At 40.4% G+C, this 12,141-nt stretch overlaps 1 protein-coding gene across 1 annotated transcript; it reads left to right on the top strand.

Annotated features, from left to right (window-relative positions):
- Positions 1-5,567: 5,567 nt before the first annotated feature.
- LOC140946519 (D-inositol 3-phosphate glycosyltransferase-like) lies at positions 5,568-11,128 on the top strand. Its single transcript, XM_073395650.1, is given in 3 exon segments — positions 5,568-5,595; positions 7,602-7,657; positions 9,061-11,128. Coding segments are annotated over 2 exon segments (1,212 nt in total). The 5' UTR covers positions 5,568-5,595; positions 7,602-7,639; the 3' UTR covers positions 10,255-11,128.
- Positions 11,129-12,141: the final 1,013 nt, after the last annotated feature.

The raw sequence follows: 12,141 nt of genomic DNA, 5'->3' as shown, positions 1-12,141 counted from the left end.
CTGAAGCACAAAAATACTCCTGGCCATTGAGATGAGGTTAACATTGTTTAGCTTTAATATTTCGGTTTTTCTTTGACTTAGCTAGTGCGACAATCTCCAGGAGAACGATGTGTCTTTGGAACAAAGTCAAAATGATTTAAAATGGTGGACATAACTGGAGTCTTGTCTTCATCTCATTTTCGTCTGACCAACATTAAAGTGCTTTCCATTCTGTTCACTGAATATCCCTTTTCGCTACCTTCTGCATGCGGGAAACACATTTTTGATGGGTTTCATGTTTTATCAGTGTTTATTGGGGGTAGTAACTCATAAAAAATGGGATGAGACGAGAGTATTCTTGGTTTGCACATGACGTCATCAAAAATCAAACTAAGCAGCTATTGATTCTTCTGAATTTCTACTTTCAAGGCTCAAGGTTCAAGTTTATTTCGCACTATTCAAGTTGATACAGTATAAGATGGTTTACAGAATCAGTAGGTTAACAAATGATGAAAAATAAATATAATATACAAGTTTGTTGATATGTGCACAGTGACGAAAGTAGCTGAAGCTTTCGTGTTAGTCACTGTCCCAGTTAAGTAAATAGAGGAGTCCAAGATATGTGTGAGGTAATAATAACTTAGGGTATAGAGAATACTTGTTTATATAGAATTTTTCCTAGACTTTTTGATACAGTGCAATAAAGTGCTGTATTAAAGTTTATAATAGAAAACAAGAAGAAAAAAGGAGAATAAAATTACCTAATTATATATTACTATTCCTGCATTGTTCAAGGAAGACAAGAAGCTAAAGAAAAGAGGGTTGTAAGCTGTTTCGCTATCATTGGTTTTGTAATAGAAAGGTTTTAAAGTTTCTTTTAAAGGCAAAATTATTAAGAGACTTCAATTCTTTTGAAATAGTTTCCCAAATTAGAGCTTCCATATATTTAAACTAGTTGGTTTAGTTATAATAGGTAGGAAATTATTGGAATAAAGCATTTCCAAATGGTCCTTGGTTGGTGAATGGCCATTACATTTTAAAAAGTCTATGTTGATGTCACCTAAAATATAGACTTAATAAGTAGGGATTTTGGAGGCTATTCAAAACTAATGTTTCTATTTTTCGTGTTATATCATTCACAGTGGCTATTTGTGAGGCCTTCCAAGGGGTAAAAGCGACATGCGACACGGCCCTGAAAACTGGCGACATGGGAATTTTTAAAAAGCGAGAAGTGACATGCCTACACTGCTAAAATGCAACAGCGACATACTAAACAGTGAAAAAGGACGGTGACATTGGAAAGTTGTGCATTTTATCAATAAAAGTGACTCAGAATACAGGAAATTGCATTTCTGAGGGTTCAGATTTTCCAAATTTTCCCGCGGGAGCCTACCCTTAAAGAAGAAGAAGAAGCGTTCATCCTACGCTGCTCACAAAGTTTTGCCAACTGACCACCATGAAAATCCTGTTATAGCCCTGTTGCGAAACAGTTTCTCGCAAAACAAAAATGACTGGTACAGTTACGTACACTTCAAAAAACGACAGCGACATTTGCAGCTGTAGATTAGGCGACAACGGTCTCCTAAAGCAAGCGACATTGCGACACAGCTACCCCCCTTGGAAGGCCTCATTTGTATGGGACCTGTATGCCGATGTGTATTTGCTACTCATATGGGATTAAGTCTCTTCTTGAAATTTCTGGTCACTGACAAATTTCCCTGAAAGTGTAAGTCTCTTCAACCACTGTTTTTAAGGGGAAAAAAATTCAGTGCCAGCAAATTTTATACAAAATAAAAAGAGTGTGGCTAGATTGAGAATCGATCCTGGGGTGTCAAATCTACAGTTCGTAGTTCTAACCACTATATAACAGGGAATTCGCTGCTGATTAAAATATTTGTGATTTTAATCCTTATACTACTATATAAGAAATTTCTACAATTTAATTGGCTTAGAGCAGTGGCATTTCAGATTAATTTGAAATACTTACATGGGAAGATTACAAACCTTTTGTGGGTAGTAGTATAAGCAAATAATAGCATGATTTAACCCTAATCAATTTAGCAAGAATCCCGTGGGAATAGCAGATACAAGTCGATGCACGGGTCCCGCACGAATAGCCACTAGGTATATCATTTAAGGCTTTCTGGAAAATTTATGGCTTGGAAATTTGGCATGGGATTGTTTGGAGGCTAAATTTTGGTCCAGGGATTTTTTTGGGTTTCGATTTTTGCCCCCATTCGATCATCCCTGTCACTTAAAATCCAGAGTACCCCGCCTGTAAAAATTTATCGATACATAAAAACCTGCCAAACTTGGCGAGGTAAAACAAAGAAAAACAGGCTTGTTTGCAGAGCTTGCATAGAACTACGACAGAGAAAAAGAGCAAGAATAGCTAAACCAAACAAACAACGTAAAAACTAAACCCCTAAATTATTGCTTACTTTTTGCGAGATGTCATGAGCGATATCACTAACGGAAAAACATGGTTGACGTGAAGACTTCCACTGTCGTGCATCTGTTGCCCCATTCATCCTCGAGGATCAGTGATCGATATGTCTTTACGTTCACATTTCGATTTCTAAGCCGATCAAATTATAACCCAAATGTCCAGGAGGGTGTAAATGAAGATACGAAAAACGATTCTTCCTCTTCCCATAATGCCGCTTCCTGCCAACCTCGTTCCCAGTGTCCTCTGAGGACCCTAGAAACGAGGTTGGCCCTTAAAGGTTGTCCCTCTCCTTTGCCCCTTCCCCTAATGCGGCACCTAACATGGAAGAGGTTCCTCGGGAGATGATTACGTTTAACCCATGATTAAGCCCGGCCCCAATTTGAAGCCAGGTTTTAGGCTAATGTAAGAACATGCAACTCGAGCTAACAAAACCAGGAGCCGATGCCTGACAAAATACTGTTGAGCCTTCGACACACAAAATGTGATTCCGAGCAATACATAGAAAGGTAAAATACAAAAACGGAACAAAATTTTATTCATGGATCAGCGCTAATCCGTCTTTCAGGAACTGAGCCTGGCACAGAAGAAGATCGTAGAAAAGTTCTAAGGGGTGGGGGCGGGGGAGGTACAAAAAAAATATTCATGCAAGGGAAAAGCAACTGAAGCTAACGAAAACAATTCATACATTTCCAGTTACCTCCTGCACCACTCCAGCCATAAATCCTATCACAGTCCGCGGCTTAGCGGTCCTTGGCGAGGGGATCTAGTACGCAGCTGAAATTCAGGCTACCGTCTCCAGCGCAAATCTTGCTGTAGGGTTTGCCTTTCAATTTTACAAAAGGTAGATCATAATAGAGGAGTGAGTGCATTGACTATGTTGATTAGGGTTGAGCATCTTCTTTGCATCTTCTTTAGCAGTGCTTTTCCTACTAAAAGTATACATAGGGGAATTAAAGCTGGGTGTGTTTAAGTTTGTATACTAAATTGTTTAGGTACTGGAGAGGGTTTTTATATCTGTGGCTAAGAAGACTGTCAGGGGTAGCCTGCGAAAACATCCGTTTCTCCTCGCTCTTCGCCCGCTGGGGTACCTTTGGTGCCAGAGGCTTTTCATGCCGCCTGCGGCCGACGAAACGAAGCTCCCCGTCGCACGCGAGAAAAACCTCTGGTACCCAGGGTACCGCTGGCGAGGTCTCCGCGCAAAACGTCCCTAGCGGTGAAGAGCGAAGAGAAACGGATGTTTCCGCAGGCTATATCAGGGGAGACGTTGGGCTGAGTCGTATCTGCGTTCTGTTGCCGAATTATAAGTAGCGTCGCGGGGCAATATGAGGATCCAATTAAGGCCATTAACAGGGTCGCGTATCCTTTTCGTATAGTCAAAATTAATCTGAATATTTTCAATAAACGTAAGAGTGTCCGAGTCCATGTAGGCGTACTCTGGATCGACTGTGATTATCGAAGGATTTTTGATAAATAGCTGGACTAGGTTATTTCGGAAGAGTGGATCATTTAGGATGTCCCGATCTTATGCAGGATTTCGGTTTGTCATGTTTATGTACGTTTGAGCCAGGCAGTGGGTAGTTCTTGGGATAGATCGATCTATTTTTCTAAGTTGAAAGTCAAAAGCGGATGTTGTTAACTCAGCGAAGTTAACTGCTTTTTCAGGCTTGAGAAGGCGACAAGATGTAGTTAGACAGCGTAGACCTTACAACAAACGCACAATGATCAGATCAAGTTGAATGCGTCATCATCAGGTAATGAAGTATCAAGGCTGTTATGTTACGAATTAAGTTACAAAGTGAGAGAAACACCATGGTACTAGCTAAGACATCTCTTGTCAAAGTTTTTTGCCTTTTTGGTCAGCGGGTTGGTGACCAAAAAGCCAGAGGACCATGGATATGATACGAATAGCGACGAATAGCTTGAAAGCATACTCATCCCCAGAGCCTCCCGTCCTTCTTAACAGACGGGGGACTTTGCACGAGGAAATATACCAGCCTTTTATGATTTAGCATAATGTAAACTGGGTATTGACCGGCTCCTGTTATTCGTAAACATCCTTAAAACGTTATTGATATATTGCAAACCCGCGACCTTCTAGTTTCGGACGGTCCCTCTTTTAGCACCAGCCTTACGTGGAAGGCCGACACGCATTGAGGACAATTGACGTAAGAAACTTCTTGTTTTGTGATAACGATTGACCCCTCATTCTTATCAAGCCGTAAATTGTCATGCTACAATAGCTTCAGAATAATTGTTCGTCGTCAAAAAGGAAATCTGCTACGTAAATGGATAAAACCCGGTACTACATAAGAGGATAATTGTACGTAGTAGTAAGTGCACTTAGATTTCACGTTCTTTGCTGATACTGTTTACATGTGTTTACAATAGAGAACTCATGCAATTTGATAGGTCAGCAAGCCCAATACGTATTATGCTTGTAGACTGCATTGCTAATACTGAAAATTTAAGTTAGACCATAAGTTTCCTTGTGTGGATGGCTCAGTAGTAGATCACTATCGATTGGCTGATATAAGGCCCTTAGAACAACTTCTGGCTCCCTTCTCCTAGTACCCGTTAGTTTTATAGTGTAGTGTACCACGTCATTCAGCCCACCGCTAACGTCAACCGACTGCCACCGAATTTTATTATTGATTTGCCTTCATGTACAGTTATACGTTTTAATATAATTACAAGTGCTTGAATATTATAGAGAACGTATTAGAGCTGGTTATTTCCGCAGAAACTAGCCCACCTCTTGTTATAATCAGAGAAGGGTTAACAGACAGAGTTATAAACGTAACGGCATCACGGCTGTTTGAAACGGGGCTTTAATACTACAAGGCAATCAGAGTTCAGAATCTTCAGGGCAAAGAAGCCGACAACTACCGAGGCGGCCATATTTTACTTTAGGATGGGAACTTGTATATTGAATCATTCCCCGGGAATCATGCCAAGTAGTGACCGTTATACTGTATACATGGTAATTTACTAAGCTACAAGTAAAATAGGTTTATAATAGATGCCATCCAATTTAAGTTTTGTTGTGACTCAGGAGCTGAACTGAATGAAGAACTTTACTGTCAGAACTAAAGTATTCTCCTCTGGTTAATAGCTCCACCTCGGTCCACGGGTTAGTTCAACATCTTGGAAAATAAAGAGGCGACGAGGTACATAGACCGTGAAATTCCATTTTAACTAAGCTTCGTCTTCTTTCTCCTCTATCATTTGAAACTGAATTCTACTTTAAGTTTTTTATCCCCGCGAATAACTGAAGAGGATAAACAGGGAGATGTTGACAACGAGAACGACATTATACGTATCATACTTATGATTAGAAAAACAGAATCGAAAGACAACAAGAAAGGGTTGTGATGCAAAGTATTAAAATGAGTGATGAACTTTTAAGTGACCTCCAAACCGCATTGTTTGGATCAACAAATCTTTCTTGGTTCCGTGACGTCTCCGGTCAGCATTTCATGGAACTGCCGGGTTATGATCAGCTGTGTCAAGAGAATAGTATTTTTTTTCCGGGGAAAAGAGGTTTCTTCTGGCAAGGAAAATAGTCTCTTAAAATTAAGGGTATTTTTTATGCCGAAAATCACAATGCTGGTTTTGAGAATACCCGCTTTAAGACGAAATTTTTCGAAAGTCATGCTTAATTAGATAATAAAATATTTCGTTGTTTTATTGGGAACAAGGTAAGGATATGATTGATCAAAATTGAGTTTGAATCAAGTAGACGGATTCTGATCTAACTGTTAGAAAGTAGCAGCTAGGTATAAATTTTACAAGAGTGCGTTTCTCATTTCTTCAACTTAGAATTTGCCAGTTGTCTAGTCAACTGTGTAAAATTTCTTTCTCTTTGATTTCTAAGAGCTCTTCTCTGTCTGAATACATCACGAGCCACGCACGAGTCAAATTGTAACGAAGTAAAAACTGTTCAACTTTTATGTGATAAACTGGGATGCTCTTTTTTTAAGTTTACTGCACTCCAGAGCAAGCGGAGATCAAGATGACTATGCAATTTCTATTTTGTTATATCCGATTTCACAAATTTTAACTGTAAGTAGAAAAATTCAGCCTCGTGTTGAAATCAGAGTGAATCCGACAAAAGGCATGCGCAGTATTGGAAGGAAATAATGGTCACGTGGTCATTTTTGCCTTTTCTCACCCTCACGAGTATGTCCGGAAAATATTACAACAAGTAGAGAAAATTAGCATGGATTTATCGCTAACTTATGTCAACGAAAACAAGATATGTGTTAAGATCAAAAGAGGATATCCTCTCTCGGCGAAGAACACTTAAAAAATTCATTTCAGCATCTGAAAAAATTTAGGAAACCGACACTATCTGTGACGCTGTCTTGGAACCCCTCTCTGGTCCTTGCTATATTATAACATTTTGCAAAACGAAAACATTATTTTGAGCCCTGGTAGACGATCATCTACCATCTCGCGACGAGAATCGAACCACAAGGACTTCGTCCCATCAAGAGGTTCGAACGTCTTTTTTAGGAAGAGAATTCATGCATTTCATGCATGTTGTTAATTATAAGCTCTTCATACTCTGAGTAGTGTAGTACACAAAGAGAACATAGAGATCAAATCATACGTATGTCAAGTGGCTGCTTACAAAAAGGTTAAAAGCAGTGTATAAGTAACCGTCCCCCCTAAAAAGGTCGCGGTCGCCTACGAAACGTGAATATTTTCTTAATTCGAGAGTGTTTAACTGTAGTGACTGGAAAAATGTTGGTGTTTTAAACTATAAAGTGCAGGAAAGATCAGACAGCTATGAACGGATATTTTACTGCCCAGTATTTCGATGAGGTAAAATAAATAAAAAAAAACTAACCTTCATCCGGCGCTGAAGAAAGCTTCATCTTTTGATAAAGTTAAGCTTGCTTACATCCAGATCTTCTAGACATATAAATATTATACTTCTTTTCCCATTTATGTTTAGGAAAAATGTATATTTTGAATCACGATAAAATGTTTCAAAATAGCAGTGTACTGTCAGCAAAAGACAGACTACTCATATAGTATAATGTATGTTAAACACAACTGTTTTCTGCGCGTTGTCTTAGCCCAAAATCAGGTACACGAATGAGAACTTCTTATCATCTATGTTTTTTTTCTCATTTTATTAACATTTTTTCGTTCTTTCTCAATTTAGATAATATCATAATCAAGTTAGTGAATATCCGAGGCACTATGCGGAAGGAAGCTGAGGTAAACCACGCATATATATTAAGGTGCAAGAGCCAGTATTTTTTTTCGCGCTACCTGGGATCTAGCCTCCCACGCAGGCGTTTTTTGGGGAGCTCGTTTGAGGGGAGGGATGAAAGACTGGGTGGCTACCTGGGATCCATTATAACTCAGTTAAACTGACCGCTCAAATTGATTGTCACACGACGTAAAGTGACATCATTAGGACGTTATATCTTAAATTTTATAAGGTGAACCAAAACTTCACCTTGATCTTTCATTAAATATAGATATAAAGTGAAATCGACAATAATAATTCAAGAAAAGAAAGAAAGAAAATAATTTTTGGGGGAAAACATTGCCAAACTGACTGGGCTGTCAAAACTCGGTTGTCATGGTCACGACAATGATAAATGCACTACGTCAAATGCTACCTTATAAATAGGTCAATGACTTCCGAGTTCCAAAATCCCTCACTTTCAAAATGAGGCCAAGGGCACAACCTTTCTTGTGACATTAGTTTTATTTGCATGAGAATAAAAAAATCATTTCCATATTAAAGGCTGACCACTTAACCTCAGGGGAACTCGAAAATGGCTTATTTAACACTAAGGGGGTGAGTCGCCAAGTTTTGCGGTCATAGCTTCTACATTTTTGAAGTTATTCAACTTTAAAGTTGAGAGCCCCGGTTTGAAAAGACAAAAATATTGTTCTTAAAAAAATTGTATTGCTTCTTTTTTTACGACAAAACCGGCTAATAATGTATTTTGTATGTTATTGTATTCATTTGGCCTCTGGTTTCAATTGGACTTTACCCTGAGCTATGCGCGTATGACATATTTAACAATTATTCCACGAGAGCGCGTTGGATATGAGTTGGCTTTAATCATCTCATATCCAACAAGCGCGAGTGGAATAAATGTTTTATTAAATACGCCCACAAAATATCGAGGATTCTTCCCGACTTTATTTGTAAAAAAACCGATTTTTAGCTTGAGTTTAATTTTGAGCAGACGCGTACAGTTACCATATTTGGAGAGCATAGTATAATAGCTCATATACCATGATGGCTAAGCCAATCAGAGCTCTAGAATTACATTGTCCGATGATTCAGATTTTAATAATAATGTTTAGATCAAACCACTGCGTTCTGTGCGCCCCATGTAAGGAAATCCAAGACAGTCTTGGATTCTGTTTCCACGCCGTGGATTCCGCTACTGGATTTTCCAGTCTTTGTCAGTGGTACTTGGATGATCCGGATTCCAATCGTTAGGGGGATTCCGAGTTTTCTGAGGGGTAATCCGGGTTCCACAAGCAAAATTTTTCCGTAGTCCGGATGCCAGGGGAAGAAAATTTCCCGGATTATGGAATCCGGATTCCCGTACTGATGATTTTTTATATTCAATTCTTTCTCTCTCCTTCTTAAGAATGCCAGATCTGAGGGACCATCAACCTCTTTCGCAAGGGGCCCTTTAAGAGTAACACTAGTGGGAGACGAATGGGGATCATCAAAAGGCGGATTATCTACGCTGAACAGAGAGTTAGCAAAGCACTTGGCACGTCAGGCTGGGGTAGAGGTTACCCTTCTGTTGCCACATTACAGTGAAAGAGAGAAGCAAGAAGCTAATGACTGTAGAGTAAGCCTTGCGACACCTGAGCCAATGACTGGGTTTGATTCTATCGGGGGATTGAGCTTTCCAAAAGAAGATCATGATATTGATGTTGTTGTAGGCCATGGTCAGAAGCTGGGAGCACCAGCCCAGGCCATAGCAAAACAGCGCAGGTGCAAACGAGTTCATATAGTACACACTGCCAGTGAAGAGCTTGCAATGTTTAAGGAAGGCGAAACAGCGCTACCAAAAGGCGAGGAAAAACACCAAGCTGAATTAGAACTGTGTAAGAAGGCTGAAATCGTCGCGGCCATTGGACCGAAGCTAGCGGAAGCCATCTCCGCCCCCCTGCGGTCGTACGGTAAGGATCAACAAGTGATAGATATCACACCTGGAATCTTTCCGGAGTTCAAAAAGATGCAGCAAGCCAGTGAGGAGAGGGGAAAGTTCCGCATCTTAGTGTTTGGTCGGGGTGACTCGGAAGATTTTGAACTAAAAGGATACGATATAGCCACCCAAGCTGTAGCAGGCTTGAATGATAAAAGCTACCTTCTAATGTTTGTCGGAGCGCCAAAAGGAAAAGAAGAAGAGGTCAAAAATAACTTGCTGAAGTGCCGCATTTCTCGCAACCAACTTATCGTGCGAGGCTTTATTGAGAGTCGTGGTGAATTGGAAAAACTCTTCTAAGAGGCTGATTTAGCCATTATGCCGTCAAGAACAGAAGGTTTCGGTCTCGCAGCACTCGAAGCTCTTTCCGCTGGCCTCCCCATTTTGGTGGGTGATAATTCTGGATTCGGAAAAGCTCTGCAGACTTTGACTTTTGGATCGTCATTTGTGGTAGACTCCGATGAAGCTGAGGAGTGGGGTAAAGCTATTAGACGTGCGAGACAGAAAGAAAGGCAAATTCGGCTCAACGAAGCGCTCTCTCTACGAGAGTTTTATGACGAAAAGTTCAAGTGGGAGACGCAATGTAAGATCCTGCTTGAAAGAATGCGCCGTCTTTTTCAATAAACTTCAAGGGTCGGTTCAGAACTTGGCCAGGGTCGTTTAGGATTCATTGGATAGTCTTTGCCAATGACAAAAACTGCCCGTGCATCCGCGCATGTCAATTTTAATGAACAAAATAACAGTTTGATTCTTATATTACTTATTACTTGTCTTCTTACCTTTATTGATACGGGACTACTTAAATCTAGGCTCTTGAGGACGTAGCCTTGAAATGCATGTAATCATGCGTTTAATCTTCCGTTACTGGGGTTGCGGAGTTCATCAAGTCCTTTCTCTGGCCGCGTGAATCTTCTGACACAGTTGTCCTGGGTTCCAATCTTTGGCACCGTTGTAAATAGCCAGTAAAGAGACAGTAGATTAGTAGTTTGCGTGACGATACTAATAACGGCTGTGTAGCAGACTAGTAGATAAGTCTAGGGTATGCGCTATTAGTTAGCACTGCTATGCTTCATAGGGCTTTTTTAACCTGATGTCACGAAAATTTGGATGTCACGTTGCGTTGCGTGGCATCCAAAAAACGGCTGCGAGGGAGACTACCAGATTAGTGCACCAAGCCAACCCTGTGGCGATATCTGAACGCCTGCTAGTTATATGAATAAAAACGCACTATACATTGCACCAAAATAATTTTAGTGGTTTTCAGCTGACGTGATAAGTTTTTTTTTTAAATTGAATTGATATCAGCTGTTTTGATCTCAAAAGAAAAGGTTGTGCAAGAGATAGAAACGTCGGATCAATTTTTGTTTCCGGGGAACCCGCCCACCTACCCCTCCCCTAAGCTAACATTAACACTTACTTCTCACTTAGGGGAAAATGATGGCTTAGGGGAGGGGTAGGTGGGTAGTTTCCCAGAAACCTAAATTGTTCGAAAAGTCACCCTAATAAAGAATGAAAGTTAAAGCAATTCGTTGCGCAAATGAATGTAATGCTCCCACACGAATTTTTTTGAACTATCAATTAAAAAATAGCCGAGCTGATTATTCTTTCTAAGTATTTCGTGTTAAACGGGAAAGAACTTGAAGCGATGGCATGTCAGGCCTAAATGCACAACAGGCGTTATTGGAGGCAGGCGGGCTTTGGGGAGCGAGGGCCGAGGCAAATCTTTCGAGTCTTACTGTCTTGTAAGAATTCGCCATCTTGCTTATGAAATCTAATTATAATGAACAAACTCGTCTGCCGCGTTCGAGAAACACGGGAGAGTTAAATTTTTCACTTATGTTCGCCTTAGGACGTTTTAAATTAAGGAAATGTTTGGGCTTATGTGGAAGAGGGTTAAGGGTTTCACTGGTTGTTGAACAAAACAAACAAACAAACAATCAAAGGACGATTGAACACAGCGAAGGGTATCACCCTTCCTAAGACACACCCCTTCCTGTGTCATACCAAGGAGGGGGGCCTAGGGAATAGGCAACTCTAAGCTGCGTGGCAGGTAGCCTGCGAAGCGCAGACGTATTTCCGGTAGTCGCTTCTCTCCCTCCGAAAATTAATTGGTTAATTTTCGGAGGGAGAGAAGCGACGACCGGAAATACGTCTGCGCTTCGCAGGCTACGTGGCTGGCGTTTATTCGAAAGGGAAGGAAAAAGGGAGAATAGAGAAATAACGTCCTTGCGCGCACCGTTTATGTACTGGGGTGCCTTGATACCCCTTTAAGTTCGTCCGAAAGCGGGAATCATTTATGGAGCTCGTGTTCCAACCCCGCTATCGATCTAGAAGAGAAGGGGGACTAATGCGGTCACTAAACTGACTAAACTTAAGACTGCAATGTCTCCCTCTCTTTTTTGGTATCTTTCATATGTCTCTAAGTCTTCGAACAATCAACAATTTACTAAATTAAGGTTCGAAATGCAATCTAATTAGCAAATTAGGGCTCTTTCCACTGTTTGTATTCGC

Source organism: Porites lutea, chromosome 8 (genome assembly GCF_958299795.1).
Source record: "Porites lutea chromosome 8, jaPorLute2.1, whole genome shotgun sequence".
In the NCBI taxonomy this organism is placed as follows: domain Eukaryota; kingdom Metazoa; phylum Cnidaria; class Anthozoa; order Scleractinia; family Poritidae; genus Porites; species Porites lutea.
Note: the sequence above shows the minus strand (reverse complement) of the source record. Positions and strands in the feature narration are given on the sequence as shown.